The following is a 20,022-nucleotide window of genomic DNA, read 5'->3' on the forward strand; positions in this document are numbered from 1 at the left end:
GAATGCTTTCATTGCATCCCATAGTATAAACTTATCTTCCACTGATTCCGTATTTATTTCAAAATACATTTTTATTTGTTTTTCAATAAATTCTCTAAAATCCTGCCTTTTAAGTAACATGGGGTTTAATCTCCATCTACACATTCTTGGAGGGATGTCTTCTAACTTTACTGTCAATATTAAGGGTGAATGGTCCGATAGTATTCTAGCTTTATATTCTGTTTTTCTTACTCTATCTTGCATACGAGCTGATAACAAAAATAGGTCTATTCTTGAGTATGTTTTATGTCTAGCCGAGTAATATGAATATTCCTTTTCCTTTGGGTGTTGTTTCCTCCATATATCCAAAAGTTGCATTTCTTCCATCGATTTAATTATAAATTTGGTTACTTTGTTCTTTCTGTTAATTTTTTTCCCAGTTTTGTCCATATTTGAATCCAAATTCAGGTTGAAGTCCCCTCCTATTAATATGTTCCCTTGCGTATCTGCTACCTTCAAAAAGATATCTTGCATAAACTTTTGATCTTCTTCGTTAGGTGAATATACATTGAGTAGATTCCAAAACTCCGAATATATCTGACATTTTATCATTACATATCTCCCTGCTGGATCTATTATTTCCTCTTCTATTTTAAATGGCACATTTTTACTAATTAATATAGCTACTCCTCTTGCTTTTGAATTATACGATGCTGCTGTTACGTGTCCTACCCAATCTCTCTTTAATTTCTTGTGCTCCAATTCAGTTAAATGTGTTTCTTGCACAAATGCTATATCAATTTTTTCTTTTTTCAGTAAATTTAGCAGTTTCTTCCTTTTAATTTAGTTATGTATTCCATTAATATTTAAAGTGATTTAGTTCAACATAGCCATTTTATACTTTGTTTATCTTCCCTTTCCGTTTCTCCATCATTACCTTTCCTTCTTATCCATTTCTGTTTTCTTGTTTTGAACCCTTTATAAGACAACATTCCTAAAACATCAAACATTTTCCTTATTCTCCTATTTAAAACTTCTTTTGCCTCAATCTCCCCTTCCCCTCCTGAGTTGTCCTTTATCCCTTGTCGGACAACCACATCTCCCCTCTCCATTTGGATTTGCGAATTCACTCGCAAGCGTCAGCTGATTTTGCAGTGACCGCAACTCCTCCCCACCCAGCCCCCCCCAGAAAAGATTTCACTTTTCATATGTAACAAAGGTCACTCTTTTAGTTCCCTCCTTATTCCCTCTATTCCATTTCCTTCCCTTATTAATTCTTGTCTATACTATCTATATTTTCCTCTAAATACAGATACATTCATGTATGCACATTATACATATACACACATATACCTCTTTACCCACATACATATAAATCGTGGTCATTTTTACTCTTATTACATATCTTCATCTCTCTGGTTGTTTTGTAGTTGTTCTGCAAATTTCCTTGCTTCCTCTGGATCCGAGAATAGTTTTTTTTTCCCATAAGATCGTTTTCGATGTATTGAACTCCTTTCTCTTCTTCAGGAGTTCAAAACTTATGTGTCTTTTTAGTTCTCAGTCTTTTGTACTCTCGTTACACGTCTTCATCCCTCAGTCTATTTTGTAATTGTTCTGCAAATTTTCGTGCTTCCTCTGGATCCGAGAATAGTCTGTTTTGTTGTCCTGGAATAAATATTTTCAATACCGCTGGATGCTTTAGTATAAATTTATACCCTTTCTTCCATAAAATCGCCTTTGCTGTATTGAACTCCTTTCTCTTCTTCAGGAGTTCAAAACTTATATCTGGATAAATGAAGATTTTTTGCCCTTTGTACTCCAGTGGCTTATTGCCCTCTCTTACTTTTTCCATTGTCTTCTCCAGTACCTTTTCTCTTGCAGTATATCTTAGGAATTTTACTAAAATAGATCTTGGCCTTTGTTGTGGTTGTGGTTTAAAGGCCAATGCTCTATGTAACCTTTCTATTTCCATATCTTGCTGTAGTTCTGGACATCCTAGGATCCTGGGGATCCAATCTTTTATAAACTCTCTCATATTCTTGCCTTCTTCATCTTCCTTAAGGCCCACTATCTTTATGTTATTTCTTCTGTTATAATTTTCCATTATATCTATTTTCTGAGCTAACAGTTCTTGTGTCTCTATAACTTTTTTATTAGATTCCTCTAATTTCTTTTTTAAGTCCTCTACCTCCATTTCTACTGCTGCTTCCCGCTCTTCCATCTTGTCCATTCTCTTTCCCATTTCTGTTAAGGTCATATCTATTTTATTCATTTTCTCTTCTGTATTGTTTATTCTTCTTCTTAAATCATTAAATTCTTGCGCTTGCCATTCTTTAAATGACTCCATGTATTCTTTAATAAGAGAAAGTATATCCTTTATCTTGCCTTTCCCTTCTTCTTCTATTTCACTGTACTCTTCCTCTTCCTCTTCTTCTTCCTCTGGGTTGGCCATCCGTTTTTTCTTTGTTGCCCTTTTCTTCTCTTCTTTCTTGTTTTCGTTGTCTTCTATGTTCTCCTCTTGCTGCAGGTGTTCTGCAGCTGTCATTGCCGGCTGTGGAGATCTACTCCCCAGCTGGTCACCCCTCCCGTCGGTGTGTTTTTTTGCATGCGCATGTGCGACTCCTCGCGCATGCGCGGTTGCGCACTTTTACTCGGCTCAGCGAGCCATTTTTGTAGTCCACTTTCTACCGACCTGAGGGAGCGGGTTTCTCTCTCCACCACGGGCCTCTTCGAACAGGTAAGGCCTTCTCCTTCTTCTTCCGTGGTCTTCTCTTCCTCTCTTCTTACCGTTGATTTCGATTTTTCTTTTTTCGTCACCATCTTCTTTCCACCTTTATATTCACTTTTCTTTAATTTTTATTTTTGTGCCTTTGTGTTTTCCTTTGTTTTTTCCGACTTTTCTGGAGAGGGCTGGAGTTCACCGTCCGGCCACTACTCTATCACGTGACTCCTCCCGAGAGTGATAGGTATTTGATTAAGATTCAAGATTCCCTTATTAAAGTCAGTGCAATATCACTGTCATAAGGCAGACAGATTTGCCATCGGCAGAACTTGCCTCAATGGCCTCTTAGAGTTAGAAAAAGAAAAACAAAAGGGAATTCCCCCCACCCAGAGTCACCAAGTGTCTGTGGATTCACCTCCAGTGCTCCTGCAACCTCTCCCATCACACAGAGACCAGTCCAAACCGTCAGTAGCCTGAGCTCCAGATCCGAACCTCGACACGACCAAGCAACCTTCGGCACCCTCTCGCATCCCAACTCAGATACCTGGTTCTCCTTTAGCCAGTCTGCTGCCTGGTGTGAATCCCTTGACTGAAGGCTCCAGCAGGTTTCTCGCCTCGAGTCACCAATAGCCTGCCGTTCCTCAGCTGCCGAACCCGCCGGGTCAGTGTATCAAGGGTTGAGGGGAGAAAGCCAGATGGTAGAACTGAGTGGGAGGATGGATCAGTTCATAATCAGAATATTTGGAGCAGACTTGATGGGCCTACTTCTCCTATATCTTGTGAGCTATCCCTCCTTGAATGGCGAGGGAAGGGGTTGGAGAGCTGGAGGAAGTGAGGGAGATAGTGGAGTGTCCCTCTATCACTTCTCACCTTTTTCTCTTGAGCCCTCCCACCTATGACCTCTTGATTGTGACCCTGTGCTCATCTGCCAGCCCCTTCTCCCACCATTTTATTCAGGCACCTACCTGCTTTTTGCGCATACCTCATGGAATGCTCAGGCTCAATGTTGGTTATGTACAGTAAAACCCCTGGTATCTGGCACCTATGAGGTTTGGTATATGCTAAATAAGCCAATTTTCTGGTTGCTTGAAATTGTGTGTTACATGATTGGCAAATTGGTCACTAGGTGGCACCAATTTTAAACGTTTGTTTTTTTTTGCCTATATATTTTCTGCAATTTTTTTTGCCGGTTGCTTGAATTCTGGATAACAGGGATCTTACTGCACTTTATTCTTGTTGAATTTCTCCACCGTTTTTGTGTAAACTGTAGTATCATGGTTCCTTGCATTATGGTCCACTGTGTCCATCATTACCAGTAGAGAGAGGAATAAAGTGTGGAGGAGGTAGATTTGTAAAAAATAAAGACAATTCATGTAGATTTGGAACCTTAAATCAGAATATTGCCTTTTATTTTTTGAAAGGAATTCTAATCCTTGTTTTGAAAACCTGCCATGGTTGTAGCCCTCCCCATTCCCTTCAACCACTAAAAAATGTCTGCAAGTCCAGCTCATCTCCCATTTTCCCCTCACTCCAACATTAGCACTTACAAGTTAAGTTTATCAAGTCTAGTCTGTAGTCATCTGTACAAGTACAGCGAAACAGCGTTCTCTGGTCCTCAGTGCAAAACACGGAGACACACAACCAGACATGACACACATGCAGAAAAACAATACATATCCTGGATAAATATTCATCTATACCAATAAATAAATATTGCTTCATAAATATGAGAGTCTTGGACAGTTAGTGTGAGCAGTTCCTTTGGTCGTTCGCCATTCTCTCTCGCCCCAACGGGAACAGCTGAAAGATGCTGTGTGTGGGATGGAAGGGGGGGCCTCAATGATTTTGTGCCCCCTCTTCAGGCATTGATCTTGGTAGAACACGTCGATGGGGAGGGGGATCCTCTCTGCCGCTCTAACTGTCCTGTGGATTGACCTCCAATCCATTTCTCTGTGGCAACTGTGTTCATGTGCAACCTGACCATGGTGCACGCGCAAAAACACGCAATACACAGTACATAAAGATCACATAAAAATCAAAATAAATACAATAAAAAAAACCCCAGTATCCAGCACCTATGGGGATAGGACTAGTGAATTTGCTAGATCCTTGAGATCACTTGTTGCGTGGATTGGCAAACTGACCACAAGGGGGCAACAATTTTAAACTTCTGTGTTTTTTAACCTACTGGTCGCTATTCATTTTCCTCTTTTTTTTTGCCATTTGCTTGAGGTTACTAGTTGCTTTAATTCAGGATAATGGGGATTTTAAAGCATATATAGATATTTGGAATGATTTTCACGGGTACAGGATACTGTTCATCAGTCTCACGGTTTGGGATGAAGCTGGCATTCCTGATTTTGTACCTCCTTCCTGGTGGTAGTGGGTTGAAGATACTGTGGGCTGGGATGGAAAAGGTCAACAATGGTGTAGTTGCTGCAGACAAGTGGATCAGAATTAATCCACAGGACCACGAGAGTGGATCACTGGTGTCTTCCTTTCCCCCCCCCCCCCACCCATTGATGTGATCCACTGGGATCACCCTCAGAAGAAGATATGTAAAATCATTGAGGACCTCTTCATCTCGCACACAGCATCTTTCAGCTGTTCCCTTCAATTTCTTTCCATAGGCAGTGAGAACACTGAACGACCCAAAGGAACTGCTCACACTGACCATCTGAGACTCTCATATTCACAAAACAATATTTATTTATTGATTTATTTGTGTAGATGAATACTTGTCCTGGATATGTATTATTTGTCTGTATGCGAGTTATATCTGGTTGTGTGTCTTGTCTTTGGTCCTTGCTGTTTCATCGAGTTTGTTAGAAATTAATGTACCTTTAAAGAAATTGCTCGAGACAAAAATTGAGAACAAAGAACATTTATTACAACAACAATGCAAAGTTGGGTGCTTCCCCTTACCCTGGGAATACACACACATACTGGGGCTCACCCAACTTTTATACAGTCAATTTCAGTATCAGAGTGCCCTCCCCCTTACATTCTTCTGCCTCCTGGATGGGTTTGGCATAGGTAATCCTTCCTGCTTACGTGCAGTTTCAGTACACTTGGAGGACCAGGGGGTATCCTGTGGGTGTCCCATCATGTCATTGTCCTTATTCACATCTTCCTGATTCTCTGGGCTACAATCTCTTGGTATGCGGAGTTGACTCATTCTATCTAGGGTTGGCTAATTTCATATGTATAAATCTGTGTATGGTTAGCTAATTAGATATGTAGGACTTGGTACTTCTATCCAGGGCTAGGAGACCTTTATCTGATCCAGACTACCTCAACTTCCTACATTCTATTGTACCTTACCATTCCTTTTCTTAGTCTTATGGTGGCTCTTGTCACACAGAAGATTCTTATGTTAATCGTGCTGACTCTGCTTTCCTGCATCCTAATCCCCAAGCTCATCCTGTTTGTACTGGTTACAGCCATTAACTGATGAATTTTAGTTTCTTCCATGTTCATAATTTTAGATCAATTTTCCCATCTCTCACAATCCTCACTTTTCTTTTAGATCAGTAATACTGATCTTTCACCATGATCAGTGTTACTGATCTTTGGTTACTAGTGTCAGTGTGACTGATCCCCCCCCCCCCCTCACTTTTCTTTTAGATCAGTAATACTGATCTTTCAAGTGTAAGGTGTTGTTTTACCCAGCTGGTCAATAACCGAATTGTAAAGTCTTTAGGTAGGGGAGCACCATGAAGGTCAGAGTAGCGAGTCCAGCTGCTTATTAGGGTTGCGAGTATCAGGCTCCAGTTCTCAGTAAAGAGTCTAGTCCATCCCACATCAGTCCGAAATTGCCACGTCTGAATATGGGTATGGGCAGATTCACGTTGAAACATTGAAGCAGTGTCTTTTAACCACCCGACTTTTGTAAGCATTGTCCTGACGAAGTCTGTGAGAGACGTTGCCTTCAGCAGCGAACGAGTAGCAGTCTGTGAGAAACGCTGCCTTTAGCAGCGAACGAGTAGCAGTAGTCAGGCGGTTCCGTTGAATTGTGGCTAGTATCTGATGTCCTCTTCAGCCCCGAACCCTAGGGCCACCGATCTCCGAAGGCTGTCTGGAGTCTGATATTAAAGTGTCAAGCAGCTCACGTTGTTGGTAACTGGTGCTCCCCTTCACAGGGTGATGAAAAGAGACCAAGCTGGGGGGGGATTGTTTCTCGTGAATTAATTGTGTTTTACAGCTTGCCTGTGAGTCTCTCCCTGTGTGTGAAATGTACATTGATTAATCACTATGTAGGCTGTTAACTGACTATCGCTACTGTGTTCCCCCTGGTCCGTATTAAAATTGTCCTAAATCTATGCCCTGTCTACAGGGCATAGATTGTAACCTCTGCTGCCCCTATTCCAGGAGGACTTAAAACATAGCGAGTACTGAAGTGACATATCCATTTAACAAACAATACCCCAATAAATTAATAAACAGTTAAAAATAAACAGTTAAAAATACAACAATAAATGTATAAACAGTTAAAAAATACAATAAATGTATCATTACGGCACTCTGTCACGGCGCAGTGTAAGTTTCAGGTCTGAAGGATGAGGAACTGCACGCCAGGTTGAGGGTTGAATCTGTGTGTCGTGATGTTGTGGTTCAGAAGCTGGTTTGATTCTTTGAATGTGGGTCCAGCCTTTCTCTATTGTTCTTACTGCGGTGTCTGTAATTAAAAGTACACAGTAGGGACCATCCCAGGCAGGTTTTAGTTGATCCTCTTGCCATGCTTTTACATATAACCAATCACTAGATTTTAATAACATGAATAACAATCTGACTTTCCTTTGTGTTAGTGTAAAAATTGTAAAATAAACACAAACCATATTTCCATGGGTTTTGAATATGTTAGACCTTATTAAAATGCAGTTGGAGCTGCTTGTCTGTATGGGGCACAACCCTCCAATTTGTTAGAGTGAGTACATAACAGACATTGCAGCCTTTAGTTCTGCCTTAAGAACACAATTAGCCATAATGATTCGGCGAGTGATATTAACTGTATTGTAACTGAATTTATTTTAAAATAGCCGAGTGGGAATAAGACATGTCTTTTTTACTGCCGACGGCAATGAATTTGACGATTATTTAACATCACTATTGTAATTGTAAAATTAAATGCCTTGTGCCACAGCTCACAACCATATTCCATATAATAACCATATAACAATAACAGTACGGAAACAGGCCATATTGGCCCTTCTAGTCCGCACCGATTTACATGATACTCCAACTAGTTCAACCTACCTACTCCCTGCCCATAACCCTCCAACCCCCTCACATCGATGTACTCATCACTGCCACTGTAATATAGTTGAACTAACTGCTACACTACCCAAAGTGAGACAAGAGCCCATGCATTTTCTGACTAAATGTCACAAATGCAGCCAACTTTCAGCCTTGCTCCTCTGTGCAGCCATGTAATCTTTGAGAAGAGGCAAACATAACCAAGGGCATTAAGAGGGTAAAAATCTGGCAATTTTCTCTCCACAGAGAGCATTGGGGAGCTTGGAACCAATTGTTGATTTTGTAAAATGAAGTTGAACAGGCTTGTACACATTTTCAGACTGCTTGTGCAGTGAGTGCCATACACCATGGTCTTCTGATTCATTGGTGAGGAGGTGATCAGTAAGATGCAGCAGTGTAAGTGCTTGCTCAAAGGCTGGAGGAAAATTAGACTTAGACCTAGATTTGTCAGAATGATAAGAGTTTATCTAAAGCTGGCTTTGAGGTGCTCCTCAATTTACAATAGGGTTGCGTTCCAGCAGACCCAGCATAAGTTGAAAAAAATCTTAATTGGAGACGTACCTTGTCTAACATTGACAGCACTGTATCAGTCCTCATACTGATCCCGCTGCCCCACTCTCTAACGACAGCGCTGTATCAGTCCCCATACGGATCCCACTACCCTGCTCTCTCCCAACAGTCCCTGTAAGCTTTCCGAAAATGTGATTAACCAACGAGGCTACAAAAAATTCACCTTAGAGGAATTATCAAAGTTTATTGGAAAAATCAACGATGCTTGTGATTACCTTTAACACATTATATGAAAGTAAATGACAGTCATGCTATTGTGTCATCGTAAAATCATAAGTAGGGGAGCACCTGTATTACCTTTCATATTTTTCCAATGTTGATTGCACACACAATCATTTAAGTACCGGCTAGTTTCTATAATATTGTACTTAAAGTTTTGCTGCATGAATCCTGGAGCTTGTGGAGTCATTAGTGAATCAAGAAATATTGGTGCCATGCCAATTTCATTCTAACATGCCAATTTCTCCAGTCCTTAAGTCAAGATGTACTGAATAGCATCTGGTACAAGATCTGTGAGTTATTAATGATATTATTATTCCTATGCACCCAATTGTTCTGAACGATGCCACCAATTTAAATCATATTCCACCTATTGCAGTACTCACACACCACCATAGACCAGTTCGCAGGTTTATTTCTCCATTAAGTTGAATCCAGTCGCGCAAGGTTTACCTCCGTGATTATTTACAATGTAACTTCCGCACTACCGGATTTAAATATAAACCTGATGAATGGGGGAAAATTATCATGAATTAAATAACAGCGGCAATACAGAGAAATTGTGCTGAGGCATTAATTTCACTCTGGAGGAAAATGCACCAGAGAAATGAATGATTAAACTTATAGGAATCCCCATAGGAATCCCCAGAGGTATCTTTATTCTCCAGAGGTGGGTGATCTTTAAACTCACGGACCTTGACTGCTGAATGTGTAGAAGAAATGTACTAAATCTATTGATAGGGCTCCATACCTCTAACTGCAAGACAAGAGCCTGAAGCCTCAATTTCAAGTGCCACAGTGCACTTAAAGGGACATGCACACTCCCCCTTCAACTGGCTGATCCAGCCACTTTACACATCAGATCCTTTCTTTATCTTACATACACTTAAAATAAGACATGTAGAACTCACCCTATTTGCGCAAACATTTCTCCCTGCAAATGTTATAACATCACTCAACTCTCAGGTACTCCCTGTGCAAAATCACATTTGAATACAATTTATTTCATAAATTGGAATTAACTGGTAGTTAAATTCGCTAATTCTACAGTATTGAAAAACGATCATTTATGACATTTAATTTTTAGCATGAATTTTAATCAATATTGGTCAGTGACTGAAGTGGGAAGTCGTGATTTATGAAATTATCTCTGGTCTCTACTCTCCCACTCCCGACGCTTCTCCCAACATTCAGGAGCTGACACACAGTCCCTGCCTTTTTCATGTTACTCATCTACTATTCCTTTAACTGCTTGCATCAAAATGTTAGTCTTTGCTTTCTGCTTATCCTCAGATGTCTGGACAAATGCTTTTTGTGTGATCTGTAGAAGCTGGGTTATTCCCTGCTCATGCCAATTTTCTGTCTTTTGTAATTTTCTCCTAATGTCTGGGGCTGAGTTGGTAACAAAACCTGTTAGTACCAATTGTTCCCCTGCTGGGGATTCTATGTCGAGACCCCCATATTGTATATATATTTGGTCCCAAAAATTGGTCTAACTGTTCGGCACATCCCTGGGGATCTTCTATCAGGGAGGTCAGTTCTTTCTTAAAGTTATTTACAAAACCGAGACCCCCTCCCACGGGAACCTCCCGCAGGGGTCTCATCCAGCTAACTTCTAGTTTATTATTTCTGACCCTGCCCTTTCTTCCAGTAGGTTACGTACCTCCGTACTGGTCAAGGGCACATTTACCTTCGTACTGGTCAAGGGCACATTTACCTGCCCTTTCTTCCAGTAGGTTCTCACTCTGTTCTAAATTACAACAATCTCTCTCTCCTGTCAACGGAGATGGTAATCGAGCGCTTTGTGAGCGAGTTACCATACCACTCCTATTCTCTTCTCTTTTCTCTAACTGTGGGGGAGGAGGGGAAGGTGCAGAAGGGTAGGTCATAGGAGGGGAAGGAAAGATAGGAGCCGGCATAGGAGGAACATAAGGTGGAGGGAGGGAATGTAGCACATCCCACCCCTGTGATTCAGGGACAAAAGGTTCCTCCTCTCTCTTATCCCTGAGTTCTTTCTCACTCAAAACCAGTTGTTCAATGGGTCCCTTGAGCCAGCAGGCTGCATATTCCCTGCTCTCAACATTGTCTCTCTCTGGTTTTGATTGAGCCAGATGTTCAAAGCTTGACACATCCATTCATCCTCAGATCCGAACTTTGGCCAGTACACGGAGCTCCCTTTAACCGGGCGTTTAACCCATTCAATACAACAATACCTGACCATTGTCAGTTTGTCTTTCCCACGGGTCCTTCCCATGCCCCACTCAGATAACATCAACCCAAGCGGGCTGTACGTAGCTATCTGGTGTTCACATCCTGAACCAGGACTCTCTTCCTTGCTACTCATAATTCCCATACTGATAGGCAAGTAAAATTACTCTTACCGAGTTCCAGTAGCAATGCTCTAGCGCGCTTCCTCCCGTCGTTTGTTCTAAATGCCTCTTCTCGGATATCACTCGCTTCTTCCACTGACCAGCCACCCGTCGCCCGTGAGTCCAGCTGAATCAGCCGGGGTGCACCTACTCTCGTCGTCGGGGCACTCTGTCAGTGGAGGGAGTGTGATCCCGGACGAGCCCCCATTTGTTAGAAATTAATTTACCTTTTTTTTTTTTTTGAAGTGTAAATTTTAATTTAATTTAAGCATCAACTCAGTTCGAGAGAGTTATTATTTATCAAGCAAATAAATCCTCTGAGATGATTTAAGCATTGCATATCTTTGAAGTTGCCAGAAGGCCGAAATTAATGTACCTTTAAAGAAATTGCTCGAGACAAAAATTGAGAACAAAGAACATTTATTACAACAACAATGCAAAGTTGGGTGCTTCCCCTTACCCTGGGAATACACACACATACTGGGGCTCACCCAACTTTTATACAGTCAATTTCAGTATCAGAGTGCCCTCCCCCTTACATTCTTCTGCCTCCTGGATGGGTTTGGCATAGGTAATCCTTCCTGCTTATGTGCAGTTTCAGTACACTTGGAGGACCAGGGGGTATCCTGTGGGTGTCCCATCATGTCATTGTCCTTATTCACACCTTCCTGATTCTCGGGGCTACAATCTCTTGGTATGCGGAGTTGACTCATTCTATCTAGGGTTGGCTAATTTCATATGTATAAATCTGTGTATGGTTAGCTAATTAGATATGTAGGACTTGGTACTTCTATCCAGGGCTAGGAGACCTTTATCTGATCCAGACTACCTCAACTTCCTACATTCTATTGTACCTTACCATTCCTTTTCTTAGTCTTATGGTGGCTCTTGTCACACAGAAGATTCTTATGTTAATCGTGCTGACTCTGCTTTCCTGCATCCTAATCCCCAAGCTTATCCTGTTTGTACTGGTTACAGCCATTAACTGATGAATTTTAGTTTCTTCAATGTTCATAATTTTAGATCAATTTTCCCATCTCTCACAAGTTGAACTGTTGAACTTGTACAATCAGGTGACAATAGACTTGACTTCTATAATCCCCTGAGCCCCTATTTAGACAGCGCTCCCAGTAAATGTCATTGATAGAGGAAAGGGAGACCTCAGTGATCTTCTCGGCTGTTATAATGGTCTTCTGTATTGACTTTCAGTCTGATGCTTTGCAGCTACTGTGCCACAAAATGATGCAGCCAATCAGAGCCTTTAGCCGTCTGAGGCCCCAGTTCTTAAGTTATCCATCCTTTCACCAACTACCTGCCCACCTCTTTTGTTGTTAAATGATCTTTGTCTAAAGATCTGTCTCCCTCCCTGGATCCCTTTGGGTGTTGGTCAAATTTGTGTTTGCTCTCATAGAACCCTCTCATAGGAGCAGCACGGTTAGTGCAACAGCGATCAGGGTTCAAATATGGCACTGCCTAAGGAATTTGTATGTTCTACTCGAGTGTGCGTGGGTTTATTCCGGGTGCTCCTCCAAAAAATATGAGGGTTGAAAGTTAATTGGGTTATTTAGGCTCGTGGGCCAGTAGGACATGCTCAACAGTGCTCCTACAGGATGGGGGCCGGTAGCCTCAAGTACTGCTGTGCCTTCCTGATGAATGAGGGGGTGTTGTGGGTTCAGGATACATGCACACCAAGGAGCTCTGTGATCTCTTTTGGGCCATAACCCGTGAGTCTTGATTATGGGCTCCGGCCTGAAATGTCGAGCCTGATGCTACTCAACCTGTTGAGTTCCTGCAGCAGAGTTGGTTTGAGACCGAATCAAGTGTGCTGAAACACTTCCCGTTGACGTTCCTGAATTTGCTTTCAGCCAGTTTGACCCAAAATCACCTCATACCCATTGCTGTTTCTCTTCCACATCCTTCTGCAGTATTTCCGGCTGGCCAGCAATGCTGGCAGAGATCAGCAGTGAACGCAAGCAACATGAAACCATACCGTGGCTTTAACATGGTAAACTGTCCTTGGATGACTCCAGAAAAGTCTTGACAACGGGCCACACGGGGATCTGGGGCAGAATACCAAAAGCTTTCTCTCAAAAAGAATCCAAGTGTTGTTCAGTCATTCCCTTAAGTGTTGAGTCGGCAGTTTTTTTTGGAAAGGAATGTCAGATTGGCGAAGAGAAAGACCGCAAGGCTTCTGCCTTTGGCAGTAAATTGATTGTGGATGTGATCAACAGCTGTTGCATCATGTAGGCTGAATGGTGGGGCCTTTTTATGGCCTTTCTATAACTGATCACAGAACCAGATTTTATTATTGTTTTGCAGCAGCTTCTTTCATAGGTGCAAATATTGCTATAAATTGCATTTAAAATAAATAAGAAAATTAGTGCAGAAATAAGACAAAGTGAGGCCTTGTCAGTGGTTCATTGTCCGTTCAGGAATCTGATGGCGGAGGGAAGAAGCCGTCCTCGTGCCGCTGGTTGTTGGTCTTCAGGCTCCTGCACCTCCTTCCCGTTGGTAGCAGAGTGAAGAGGACATGGTCTGGGCGATGAGGGTCCTTGAAGATGGAGGCTACTTTCTTAAGACACAGCCTCTTGTAGATGTCCTCGATGGAGTGGAGACTAGTGCCAGTGATGGCCCTGGCCGAGTTCACAGCTCTGTAGAATGGCATGGTTTGCACAACACTGTTACTTTGCCAGCATCCCAGGTTCAAATCTGGCGCTGTCTGTTAAAAGTTTGTACATTCTCACTGTGTCCTTGTGTGTTTCCTCCGGGAGCTCTGGTTTTCTCCCTTCAAAAATGTACTGGGGCTGTAGGTCACTTGGGAGCACGGGCTTGTAAGGGCCTGTCACTGTGCTGTATGTCCTGTCCTGTGCATTAGCACCTCAATTTCAGACTGATGCAACAAATTTGCAAGAATCTTTGGCGACGTACTGAATCTCCTCAAACTTACAAAGTGCAGCCGCTGGTGAGCCTTCTTTGTGATTGCCTTGACCTGGAAGCCCCAGGTAGAGATCTTTGGAGTTGTTGACACCCAGGAATTTGGATTCTTTACCTTGTCCACTACTGACCCCTCGATGAAGACTGGTTTGTGTTCTGATTTCCCCTCCTGAAGTCCACAATCAGCCTTTTAGTTTTGCTAACGTTAAGAGCAAGGTTGTGGTGGTTATACCACTGATCTATCTCACTTCTGTACACTTCCTCATCTGTTATTCTGCTGCTGACCTTGCTGTCATTGGCAAATTTGTAAACAGTATTTGAATTGTACCGGGCCACACAGGGTGTAGAGTGGGTAGAACGGAGTTGTTGAAGTGCGCCTGTGTTAGTTGTCAGTGTGGAGGAGGAGACATTGTTTGCAATTTGCACTGACTGATCTTCCGATAAGGAAGACAAGGATCCAGTGGCAGAGGGGGCTGCTTTTTGACCACTACTGAGGGTATGATGGTGTTGAAGGCTGAGCTGTAGTCGATGAAAAGTAGCCTCATAAACGTGTTGCTGTTGTCTGGGTGATGCAGGGCGAAGTGGAGAGCCAGTAATATTGCATCTGCTGTGGAGTGATTGTAGCAGGGTGTACAGATCTTTACTTCGGTATGAGTTCATTCTGGCTGTGAGAGATGAGTAAATGAATAAACCCAGTATGAACAGGATAAGACATGGATATTAGAATGTAGGAAGCAGAATCAGTCTGAGTAAGATAAGAATCTCCTAGCCTTTAGACAGAATCAGCAAGTTCACGTATGAATGATAAGGACAGATAGTAGAATGTAGGAAGTAGAGTTAGTCTGAATAAGATAAGGGTCTTCTAGCCCTAGATAGAATTAGCAGGTTTGCATATGTAATTAGTAACCCCAACCAACCAATTTTCCCCTGCAACCACTGCAACCGTGTCTGCCTGTCCCGCATCGGACTTGTCAGCCACAATCGAGCCTGCAGCTGATGTGGATTTTTACCCCCTCCATAAATCTTCGACGTCGAAGCCAAGCCAAAGAAGAAGATAGTATTAGCCAGTTCTACATATGAAGAGGTCACAGCCCTGAGGTTCGGGAAGGTGTAAATTAGAACAAAGACAGGTTTGTGAATAAGGACAATGAGGATAATGACATGATGAGACACCCGACAGGATACCCCCTGGTCCTCCAAGTGCACAGAAACAGCACGTAGGCAGGCAGGATTGCCTAATGCCAAACCTATCCAGGAGGCAGAAGAATGTAAGGGGGAGGGTATTCCTATACTGAAATGAACTGTATAAAAGTTGGGTGAGCCCCAGTGTATGTGTGTATTCCCAGGGAAAGGGGAAGCACCCAACTTTGCATTGTTGTATAATAAATGTTCTTTGTTCTCAATTTTTGTCTCGAGCAATTTCTGTGAAGGTACTTCTGTTTCTAACATGGCCATGACCAACCTCAAAGTATTTCATTGGAATAGATCTGTGAAGGTACTTCTGTTTCTAACATGGCCATGACCAACCTCAAAGTATTTCATTGGAATAGATGTGAGTGCTCCTGGGCAGCAGGTCACCCTGCTCATCTTCATGGCTGATGCCCTTTTGTAGCAGGTGGAGACTTCTGAATGCAGCAACGAGAGATTGAAAATGCCCGAGGACACTCCAGCTTATTGTTCGCCACAGATTTTCAGTAACCTGCCAGGTAGACCGTCAGGACCTGATCCCTCGACAACCCCCCCCCACCCCCCAACTGATTTTTCACACAATCGGCAATTTACAGCAGCCTATTAACTAACTGACCTGCACTACCTTGGGAAGTGGGAGGAAAGCAAGAGCACCCAGGTGGGGGGTGGGGGGGGTGTGTGGACAAGTTGCGGAGCCTACGTGCAGAGTGACACACAGCGCCAGAGTGAAAACACGACGCTGGAGAGGCTCAGCAGGTCAAACTGCACTTCATGCATAAATATTCATAACCAACATTTCAGGCTTGAGCCCTTCTTCAAGGTAGGACAACTATAGGCAGGTGCCCGAACCAAAGGGTGGGTGGGAGAAGGACAGTGCCAAAGGTAGGAGGTCATCGGTGGATAAGTGGGGAGGGGCACACCAAAACACAGCCCTGGAGCTCGGGTCCGAGCCCAGGACGCTGGAGCTTCACCGTGGTTCCTCCCTCTGCTTCTGTGGATGTCTTGCATCAAGTCAAGATTATTGTCATCTGATTTAGAAGTAGAACCCGACGAATCAGCCTTCTCTGGTCCTCAGCATTAAACATGCAGACAGTCTGACATAACACCCATACAGACAAACAATACATACAAATAAATATTGGTTCATGAATATAAGTCTCGGAGGGTCAGTGTGAGCAGTTCCTGTGGTCGTTCAGCATTCTCCCAGCCCGTGGGAAGAAGCTGTTCCTCAGCCTGGTGGTGCTGGCTCTGATCCTCCTGGATCTCTTCCCCAGCGGGAGCAGCTGAACGATGCTGTGTGCGGGGCGCAAGGGGGCCCTCAGTGATTATGCGCGCCCTCTTCAGATAACGATCCTGGTCAATGATGGGGGGTTGGGGGGTGGTGACTCCAGTAATCCTCTCTGCCGCTCTTATGGTCCTGTGGATTGACCACTTTATTACAGTAGAAGTCCTAAAATCCGGACTGCTCGGGGATTGGGTGGGTCTGGATTTTCAGATTTTCCGGAAATACTTTTAAAATTCATTTTAAAGAGGAATAAAAAAAAAGTTGAACAGGTAAATTTTAATAGTTTCAAAGCTTCAAAGCGAGCAGTTTTAAAGAAAAATAAACACCTGACAAAAATGTTAAAAAAAAATTTACTACAAAAAAAAGCATGTAATGCTTGAAATTATGTTTAATTATGTATAAAAATGAATTTCTTTGCAATAAGATAACCTATATTAAGGGTTGGTTGCTTGTTGCCGCTGTGCATCTGTGGCATTTATGCACGCACACAAAAGCCCGATTAAATTTAAAACATCTGGATTCTCAGATAGTCTGGATTTCTGGCATCCAGGTGTTTAGACTTTTACTGTACATAACAAAAATGCTCCACAGTTACAAAAACTATGTACTTCTTACTGCACACTATTACCAGGTTCAGATTAAAATTCTGTTAGTATTTGTGGGGTGAGGTGGGGGGGGAGGTGGCAAAGTTCTCGGATCTCGTCCACCGTCCCCTCAGATACTGCCGGCTCCCGTTCTAACCCCTCAATGGCCCAGTTGTAGTTGTAACCCTGAAAGAGCTGGCAGTCATCTCGCCTTGAACCCATGACCACCTGCCACCCCGACCGGTGAATAGCCAGCTTGACCAGGCCCATAAGGAGCTCCTCTGAGCTTCAGAGCTCATCTGGTTACCTGGGCAGCAGGCAAAGTGGGTGAGCTTCCAAGTTTCCAGGTGGGGCATTTGGAAAAGGCCTGAGGCAAGTTGGCATTCACCTGCATCGCTTAACAACTTCTACAGGGGCACTGTCAAAGGCATCCTGACAGGATATGTCACTCCTTGGGGTGGGAGCTCCTCCACCCAAGACAGCATGAAATCGCAGAACTGTGAACATGGCTCACCACCTGCCCCCTCCATCGACTCTCTAACTCCCGGTTCCGTGCTCTCTTCACCACTCTCCTCCCATCGGGTAGAACATACACAAGTGTGAGGTCATTCAGCACCAAATGCAAGGATGGTTTCTTACCTGCTATAGACCCCAGAACCATCCTCACGCCAGTAAAAGTGTGTTGCTTTGCTCTGTACCAACAGATCTGTCTCTCTGTAACTCCGCAGTACTGTGCTATTTCTTACTTAGAGCATCCTGGCGCTGTCTGTAAGGAGTTTGTACGTTCTTCCTGTGTCTGCATGAGCTTCCTCCGTGTGCTCCTCCCACCCTTCTAAAAGAACTGGCATTGTTGGTCAATTGGGAGTCATTGTACAGCACGGGCTAAAAGAGCCTAAATTTAAATTTATGGAACATCCCAGCACAGTAAAGGCCCTTTGGCCCACCATGTTGTGCTGACCTACATAAATTAACTCAACAATCTCACCCTTCCTACCACACACCATAACCCTCTTATTTTTCTTGCACCAAATGTGCCTGTCTCAGAATCTTTTAAATCTCCCTATTTTACCAGCCTCCACCACCACCCTGGCAATGCATTCCAAGCACCCACTACTCTGTGTATATTAAAAAAAACCACACCTCTCACGTCTCCCCTAAGCTTTCCTCCCCTCACCTTGTAACAGATGTCCTCTCCTTCACCCTTAAGCTATTATCCTCTGGTTTGTATCTCACCTAACCTCTGGAAAAAGCCTACTTGAATTTCCCTCTCGGTCTCCTCAACAACAGGATTCGATCAGGACTTACTTTTTTACACATTATTTATTACTGAATACCTGTGTTTCAAAAAGCACAGATTTGATTTAACGCGGTTTTAAATTTTCAACTTTAAAGTTGTTGCTTTTTAACCACCTCATAATACTTTGCAAGACTCTAAAATATTCAAAATATAGGGGCTAATGTATGGAATAGAGAGAGTTAACTGGCTGCACTGAAAGATATTGCTGTCCTACTGTGACTGGGCTCTCTACACTATCCCCAGCACGCTGCCTTACACCGATGGAAATCTGTTTTTCTTTCAATCTCTGCTCTGATGTGGAAGACCACTGAACAATGCCAGTTTGTGTGGAAGGGAGCCCCTGGAATTTGTTGTGGAATAGAGAGAGTAAAGTAGCTGCTTTGAAAGTTATTGCGGTCCTCACTGTGATCAGGCCCCAGACACTATCCCACGGTGATACCAATCTAATATTGGTGAAAGTCTCATGTGGGCGATTTGACACAAATCTACATTAGACAAATAGTTTCCAAAATAAACGATGCTCACTTATTGTCAATAAAGATCAGTTTTATATATCCCTTTTATAGGATTGGAACATATTACATTAAAGTACATTGTAATAATGCTTTGAACAGCACGGTTTTCCATAGCACTGAACTTGCTTGGGACGTATTAACAATATTTTATAAATTTAAAATTTAAAAAATTTAAATTTAGACATACAGCATGGTCACAGGCCCTTTTGGCCCACGAGTCCATCCCGCCCAATTACACCCAATTAACCTACACCTTCGAACAGTGGGAGGAAACCAGAGTCCCCGGGGAAAACCCAGGGAGGCACAGGGAAAGCATGCAAACTCCTACCCAGTTCCTATCGCTGGCGCTGTAAAGACAATGCGTGAACCGCAACGCCAACTGTGCTGCCCACAGGATATGCCTGTATTTATTTTACCTGTATTTGCACAGTTAGTTTGATTACATTTCTTTCTTTGCATTTCTCTCTTGAATGCAATCGTTTTCTTGAGTACAGTTTACACTACTGGTAGCTGCCTGGCCTGCAAGGGAAAAAAGAACTCAGGGTTGTATGTGATGTTAGTAATGTATGTAGTACTCTGACAATAAATATGAACTGTGAATGTTTTATCCTTAGAGGGAGTGTGGTGTAGAGGCATCACTGTCAAGGGAAATCGACACGGATTGTTCTCTCCCCCCTCCACATTCCTCCCCTCACCCATGTCCTCTGATGTGAATCACTGGGGTCCGTGGTTAACATGCTGTGAGACCCTCTGCATTGTTTTCTACACCTTCTCTGCTGTCTGTCGAAGGCAAACCTAATTCCTCTGATTACTTCCTGTGCAGGCATGTAGGCAGATCTGGCTGGGCCTGTTCGACTCCAGATCATCAGTCATCCCAGATTACAGGGATCCACAAAAAATCAAAGAATTCTTGCAGGATAAATATGAGAAGAAAAGATGGTGAGTCATTCTACACAACGCACCCATTACACTGAAGGTCAGACTAACCGTTCACAATCAGAATTTATCGTCATGAGCATGTCAGAAAATGTGTTGTTTTGTGGCAGCATCACAGTGCGAACATTTATATAAACCACCGTACAAAATAAATACAAATAGTGCAAG

At 42.9% G+C, this 20,022-nt stretch overlaps 1 protein-coding gene across 5 annotated transcripts in view; it reads left to right on the forward strand.

Moving 5' to 3' along the window:
• Positions 1 to 20,022, forward strand: part of LOC138755013 (arf-GAP domain and FG repeat-containing protein 1-like) — a 146,361-nt gene that overhangs the window by 69,084 nt on the left and 57,255 nt on the right. For all 5 annotated transcript variants that reach the window (XM_069920152.1, XM_069920150.1, XM_069920148.1 and 2 more), the window contains exon 3: positions 19,742 to 19,857. In XM_069920152.1, the coding sequence (XP_069776253.1) occupies positions 19,742 to 19,857 (116 nt within the window). The remainder of the gene's footprint in view (positions 1 to 19,741; positions 19,858 to 20,022) is intronic.

Source organism: Narcine bancroftii, chromosome 2 (genome assembly GCF_036971445.1).
Source record: "Narcine bancroftii isolate sNarBan1 chromosome 2, sNarBan1.hap1, whole genome shotgun sequence".
NCBI lineage: Eukaryota > Metazoa > Chordata > Chondrichthyes > Torpediniformes > Narcinidae > Narcine > Narcine bancroftii.